Below are 7,640 nucleotides of genomic sequence, written 5' to 3'. Positions count from 1 at the left end.
AGTCAAGCGGGGAGCTTGTAAGTCCTTTTGTATGAACTTCGATTCTTTCAAGATAGTAGATTCAAGTTTACCTTGAGGATAGCTAGGTCAAATCCTCCCCAGGTTTTTACCGTGTGGTTTCCTAGGTCATCATATCATTGTGTTCTTTATATTTTCGCTACTTTGCATGATATGATATATTTGTGTTAACCTAGATTTGTTTAATTTTGACTAAGTAATCATTTGGCTAATTAACTAGGTTAATCTAATTGTGTTTTAAGGGGTCTAAATTTCTATCAAGTGGTATCAGAGCGGGTAGCTCTTCTGCTATAGATCTTTTGATATCTGAACTGATCCTTGACCCCTGTTGTCATAGATAATTTGAAGTGTCTTTCTGATCATGTTTCTGCCTATGCTTTTGCTGATTTTATTGATGCCTGTGATGCTTTGAATAAAAAGGACACTATTCTTTCTGTTGATTTTTTTGATGCCTTTGAAACTCTTCGTAAGGAATTATCTAAATCTTTGAAAATTTCTAAGAAATTCAAGGAAAAGTTAAAATTGGCTAATCTTGAAAAAGATGATTTGAGTGTGAGATTAGATGAGTCTAATAAAAAAAATGAATTTTTGACAATCAAATTTCCTCTCAAGATAAGAAGATGAAAAGTTTGGAACAAGAGTTAGTTGAGTCTCAAACTAAACTTGAAAATTTGACTAGTACCAAGCATGCTGTTGATAACAGAAGTGTTTCTGTTTCTCTTAAGCTTAAAACTGAGAAAGTTTATATCCCTCCTTTTAAGATGAATAATAAAGAAAATGCTTATTTTTCTAGGTTAGACAAAGGTAAAAATTCTGATGTAGACGCTGAAGTTTCTACACCTAAGTATAAACCTACTGTTAGAGAGCATAATAAATCTGTTTTTGTGCCTACTTGTCACCTTTGTGGTGTTGTTGGTCATATTAGACCAAATTGTTCTTTATTGAGGCAAAAACCAAAATCTGAGAATAGGTTTGCTGTTAGGAATACTGATGTTCCTAAATTTGTTCCTGTTTGTCACTTTTGTGGTGTCCGTGGTCACATTCATCCTAATTGTCATAAATTGAAATTTAAGCATTCTGTGTTTCAATCTAGGATATGTGATGATATTTCTCCTGCCATAAGTCCAAAAAAATTGTTTCATATGCTTTTGAAAAGTTTAACCTTGTTGGCTTGTGAAAGGAATTTGCAGGATTTCAGTCTTTCTCAGAAGATTGATGTAATTCCTCAAATACACTCTGCTTTACCTGGATTTTCACCTACAAAGCTGAATACTCGTGCTAAATGGGTGAGAAAAGATTCTCTAAGGTGAGTGTTGCTGACTTATCCCTGATTTAATGCTTTCAATTATTTGTGGACATGTTTTGTTTCTGTTTTTGGTTGTTTTGTTTTTTAGGTTTTTTAAAAAAAAAATCCAAAAACATTGAAAATTTTCAAAAAGACAAAAATATTTTATTTTGTGTCTCGTTTTATTTTTCTTGAGGATTACATGAATTATAATATCTCTATTTTGATTTAGAACATACTTGACATTGTGGAGAAACTTGAATAGTATGCTAAGCTTTTTCTGATTTTGTGTGAGTATATACTAGTTTGTACATGTACTCATGGGTTAATTAAGAAATTGTTTTTTCTTGTTTGTGTACCCTCTATAGCTTAGTTAAGCACTGTCATGCATTGCATTTGCATTTTTAATTATTGAGCATAATGTATGCTTTTTGTTTTTGGTCATAAAATTTTTTTTTAAACCAAAAAGATTTTTGTGTTTTGCATTACATATCATGGATTTGAAATCAAGGTTGGCCACCTTATCTTTACATAAAATGTTTATTTACCTTGTTTAGCTTGGATGAGCTTATTTTATTGCACTTTACTAGTTTGAGCTTTGTAGTGCATGTTGTGTGGGAAAGATGTTTATAGTTTTTGATCACTTTATCTTGATCTTGAAGTCACATGCCTTTGATTGTCAGACTTGAACCTTTTGAGAAAGGCATAAATAACCATCTCACCACTCTTCACTAGCCAATCATGAATACCTTAGTGCATATCTTAAGATTCTGTGCTCGAGAAAGTGTAGCACATGCATAAAAAGAACATAAGGTGTAGCCTCAGTTTAATTGCTAAATGCTTAAAATTGGTGTGTACTATTAGGCTTGATGCCAAATCACATAATTAAAATTGGTGTGTATATTATAAGGCAAAATTCAAGAAACTTACATGATTGCAATCTCTTGTTCTAGGAGATGTGGAAGTTATATGATGTAACTCTTTAGGTGATAGTCTCTTTTGAATTCTATGTGATGGNATGTAACTCTTTAGGTGATAGTCTCTTTTAAATTCTATGTGATGAATTTTGTAGACTTTGTGATTGATTGCTATTCACATATCACCTCACATGTATCTCAAGCTTTTGCTAGTTGCATACACTACACAAGTTACTCTTTGCTAAACTTGGTACATTTTATTGTGTGTGATCTTGTTGTGGCCATCCAAGATTAAAAGTTCCTTGATTTTATTGCAAAATGTGTTTAATGTTTTCGGTTTGAGGACAAATTGATTGAAAATCTTGATTTTGGAATATTTGGGTTAAATTCAAGTGTTTTTGAAAAACTTTTTGTCTCATATTCATGTATTTTTTATAAAATAATGTGCTTTGAGGAGTTTCTACATTAAAATGCTTTGTTTTTCAAAAATCTGATTTTTCCAAACTTTCGATTGATCGAACCTGTTTTTCGATCAATCAAAATTGCAATTAAAATTTTTGGTTTGAGTCTGCCTGACTCGATTGATGTTCGATCGATTCTCGATCGATCGAAACTGAAAAATTTTCAGTTTCTAGGTTTTTGACCAAAATTTTTTCATGCATCATTTGTATTTAGGATTCACATGCATTGCATTGTTTTTGTATCCATCTTGCAGTTTTGCAGTCGTATCTCTCATTATTTTCACACATAACATGCATACACTTTGCTACATTTGGTACTCAACTTGATCAAAAAATTGATTGATTAATTTTTGAGCTATGTACTTTTTAGTATATGCCTTTTTTATGTGTGAACTGTAGAAAATATTTTTCTTAAAAAGATATGGTGGATAATCAATGTGCAAATATTTTCTCTACTCATGCAACTATTTATAGGTCACATAGTGCCATGTTTGTATTTTATTGAAAGAGAGAATATTTTTCTTTACGTGTATCCTCACCTTAGTTTTTAACTTTGGTTTGTGTGTTTTTCCCCACCTCCAAAAGTTTACCCAAAACTATTTTTTCCAAAACTTTTTTCCTATTTTTATATGGGGAGATTTTTTAAACCTGTGTTGTTTATAGGGGGAGCTGTCTTTATTTTCTATAGAGTTGACTTGTTTTATGGTCCCCTTAATTCTCTATTTTCTCTTATCCTTTATTGCGTATAGTGACTGTTTACTCTTTGTATGAGTTGTCTTTGTCAATACGTGACAAAAAGGGGGAGAAATTATTGATTTATAGGAATCATGTTTTTCTTGTCTAGGGGGAGTTGAAATTATTTTTGAAAGGGGAGAATATGAATAAAAACTTTTTGTTGTATCTAACTTAGGGAGAGAGTTAGTTTACTTATGTTTTTATTTCTGTTTCTTGTTCACTGCTCATTGATTTATATTTATGAGTTATTCATGATATATTTCTTTGTTTTGTGTTTTGTGAAGTCAAGAATTTATTTGTTGATTTACTGTTTTTCTGTCACACATGCGTTTATGTGTTTTGTTTGAGTGTTTTAGGAATATACAGGTTGATTCAATTGAGCTGCTGTTTACACTTGGATCTGATGGATAGTAGTTAGGATTGAATTTGTGTTATGTGTAGTATTTTTTTAAAATGCTTTTACTTGTAAACTTTGAGCTTTTAATTTGTGTTTTGTCACGGATTACCAAGGGGGAGTTTGTTAGGTTCTAAAGATTTAGGATTTTATGTATTTAGAACTCTAATATGTAATGTTGGCAAACCATGATCAAAACAGGTTGTTTAGTCTTGTTTAGGCTTGCTCAAAGTTGGGTCTTTCATGTAAAGTTGGAATTGAGAGACTGCAGATGCATTGGTGCATTTCGGCCTGGCTCGATCGATCGAAAGAAAGACTCGATCGATCGAATCTCGGGCAGAATGTTTTCTCTGCCGAATTTCCAACTTAGCCCAAGCCCATTAAGGATTAGGGTTTTAAATCTACTTCTCCCACTATATAAAGGAAACCCTAAGCCATGTTTTTGAGAGCTTTTAGAGAGAGAGAAGATAGTGCCTCTTTTGTATCTAGGGTTTTATACCCAAACCTCTCTAAGCCTTTGTTGCTCATATTTGCGATTTATGTGAATCTCTTGTGAGATCTAGAGGAGCTTTCCTTCATATAAACTTAGGGTTTTTAAGGTAGAGATATTATCTACATCTTGATGATCAACAAGGTTGTTGCTATTGGAGCTTAAAGAAAAATAAGCGGGGGTGCTTGTATCTTGATTGGAGAATCCAAGAAAGAAGGAGTTCGTGGATTCGGAGCTTGCACGTGGTCATGTCAGTAAGTTCTACTGGTGGGTAGCATTAGGAAGTCAAGCGGGGAGCTTGTAAGTCCTTTTGTATGAACTTCGATTCTTTCAAGATAGTGGATTCAGGTTTACCTTGAGGATAGCTAAGTTAAATCCTCCCCAGGTTTTTACTGTGTGGTTTCCTGGGTGATCATATCTTGTGTTATTTATTATTCTGCTACTTTATCCTTTTGATATGATTGTATGTTTGTGATAACCTAAAATTGCTTAAATTGACTAAGTTAATCACTTGGCTAATTAACTAGGTTAATCTTGTTGTTTTAAGGGGTCTAAATTTCTAATAGAGGACGTGCATCGTACACGTATAAGGATGATGGGAACTTAGAAATATGTAAGGAAAAGCTGCTACCACCGCATTAAATACACTGCAGCTACTTTTCTGGCAACATTTATGTGGAGAAGGCCCCTGAATAGTGCTTCCTTGGCTACTGCGACTCACAGAGAGCTAGAAAGGGTGTCTAATGGGACGGGCACTCGAGTAGTAGCTTAGACAATTGACAAAATGAGGGCCAAGATCGCTGAGAAGGAGATATATAATAAAAGAGACCCCAGATGGAAGTAGGATTAGAAAAAATAGGAAAAGAACACTATAGCAATCACATTTGCACTGGTAATCGATTCTATCAATTTACACCAAGATTTGTCTCCTCAGACGGAGAATTTATTCAGTCTTATGTGCTTTGCTCTTACTTGATCTCCTTTTGCATCCATACTAGCTGTTGTTAAATTCACTAGGGCCTAGTTCTTTGACTTACTCTCTACAAATTCATTATATTGGGCCTATTGGGCCAAGATCCATACTTCTTGGACTTGGGCTGCAAATCAAGCCCCTACAATTGGCACCATCTGTGGAAAAAACTTATGCGATAGTGAGTGCAGCGGTTAACTATGGTAGGTTCGGGTCCACACCAAGCAGAATCTTTGGGATCCAAGCATGGCGACCCTTTTGTCAACCTCAAATGGAGAGGAGATTGAGAAGGCAGTGTGCACACTATGCATACAAGCAAAAGACTCAGGTTAGAAGTCACGTCTCTCAAGACCAGCATAATAGAGCCATGTAGTTGGAAATTATCTAGTTAAAGAGGGAACTACGCCATGCACGACGAAGGCGAACTCCCTCTAACTCTAATGTTTCTTCTAATGGTGAAAGGGACGTTAGTTACAGGCGAAGATCTCAAACCCCGCATAGTGAGTCTTTCTCTTACGAAGGGGAACACCATCGTGAATGGAAGGTTAGAAGCCCACCTTACAAAGGCATAGGAAACGATACTGTGAGCAGGGCCTTGGACCAAATCTCCAAGTCACCCTTCACGCACAAAATCGAGGGGGCTAAACTTTCTCAATGATTCACTCAACCTGCTTTCACCATGTACAACGGTAGAATAGACCCCGTGGAGCATGTGAGCCATTTCAATCAAAGAATGGTTATCCATTCCAAAGACGAAGCCTTGATGTGCAAGGTTTTCCCATCCAGTCTGAGACCCATTGCGATGAGATGGTTCGACAGCCTGAAGGCGGATTCCATAAGTTTCTTCAAGGAGCTCGCCCGGGCATTTTGTTCCTGCTTCATCACCTACTGTAAGGTCCCTCGGCCCTTGGCTTCCCTACTGTCCTTAAGTATGCGAGAGGGAGAAACCCTGAAAGCATACTCTGACAGCTACTGGGATATGTTCAATGAGATAGATGGTGACTTTGATGATGTGGCCATCAGTACTTTCAAGCTTGGCCTCTCGGCCAAGCACGGTTTAAGAAAATCTCTGATTGGCAAACCCATCACCAGTGTGTGCCAACTTATGAACTGAATAGACAAGTATAAAATGGTTGAGGAAGATTAGCAGCAAGGAAAAAGAAAGGATAAGGTTATTCCTTAGGAGATGAGGGATTTTAGGTTAGACTGGTACAACAGCAACTGACCACAGAGAGATTTTGTCAAACAGTCAGGATCTGCCAATCCTTAGGCAGTCAACGCAGTGTTCTAAGAGCTAGTGCATCAAGTTTTGAAGAAGATTAGGAACAAACCATTTTTTAAATGGCCAAATAAAATGGTAGGAAACCCCGCAAGGCACAACCACAACCTCTATTGCCAATACCACCAAGATCATGGACACACCACAGAAGATTGTAGAAGTCTGTGAGACAACCTGGATCAGCTCGTCTGTGAAGGAAAGCTAAAGCAACTCTTGCACCACTCCAGTGGTCAGGAGGGTCAGGCAAACTCAGAATCCCAGAGAGATTATTCTTCAAGACCCCCCTTAGGAACGATAAATGTCATTTTCGCTGCTCTAGGGAGAACTAGGTCTTGCCATGATGTCTGTGGCTTGACTATTTGCCGAGGACGATATTCAAGAGCCAAAGAAGGCAAGATTATAAATTCAACCAATTTTGGGCTTCTTGGACAAGGATAAAATCGGAACAACCTAATCCCACGATGTTGCTTTGGTGGTTACCTCAGGATTGGGGGATATGATGTGAAAAAGGTGATGGTGGACCAAGGCTGGTGTCAAGATAATGTACCTCAACCTACATAAGGGGCTGAACTTGAAACCTGAGGACCTAACACCCTACAGCTCGCCCCTAGTGAGTTTTGATGGGAAGGTCGTCATCTCGAAGGGCCAAATTAGGCTTCCCGTGCAGATTAGTTCAGAAGTAGTGGAGGTCGACTTCATCATGATGGACGCTTATTCACCCTACACTGCCATTGTGGCAAGGCCCTAGCTTCATCCCCTAGGAGTTGTCTCTTCTACTCTGCACTAAAAGGTGAAATACCCATTTGGGGGCCAAATTAAGGAGATCCTAGGAAATCAATCTGTGGCGAGGCAGTGCCTGGTGGCTGCCATCTAGTATCAGCCCAAGGTCGAATCCTCGGCCCATACCAAAAAGGGTTTATAGCAATTAAAAGCTCTAGCATTGCCAGTCGATGGGTCAGCGGAAGAGGAAAAATATTAAAATTTGATGAAGGTTGTTATTGGCGATGATCTAGAGAAATTCTTTCATGTTGGGGCTCAGCTGCCTCCTCTAGATAGGGAAGAGCTAATAAAGTTCCTTAGAAAAAAACGCC

The 7,640-nt window shown here is 37.1% G+C and overlaps 1 protein-coding gene across 1 annotated transcript; it reads left to right on the top strand.

The window, feature by feature from the left end:
• Window positions 1–5,949: 5,949 nt before the first annotated feature.
• Window positions 5,950–6,384, top strand: LOC136068253 (uncharacterized). Its single transcript, XM_065775165.1, has one exon. It carries the CDS (start codon window positions 5,950–5,952, stop codon window positions 6,382–6,384), a length of 435 nt encoding a protein of 144 aa, XP_065631237.1.
• Window positions 6,385–7,640: the final 1,256 nt, after the last annotated feature.

The sequence above is a fragment of the Quercus suber genome, unplaced genomic scaffold, assembly GCF_002906115.3.
Source record: "Quercus suber isolate HL8 unplaced genomic scaffold, Cork oak 2.0 scaffold_106, whole genome shotgun sequence".
Classification (NCBI taxonomy): domain Eukaryota; kingdom Viridiplantae; phylum Streptophyta; class Magnoliopsida; order Fagales; family Fagaceae; genus Quercus; species Quercus suber.
The sequence above is the reverse complement of the archived record's forward strand: the minus strand, read 5'-3'. Positions and strand labels throughout refer to the sequence as shown.

Bases quoted from the DNA above. Each gene is read 5' to 3' on its own strand.
- LOC136068253 (XM_065775165.1), top strand. From the start codon at position 5,950: ATGTACAACGGTAGAATAGACCCCGTGGAGCATGTGAGCCATTTCAAT.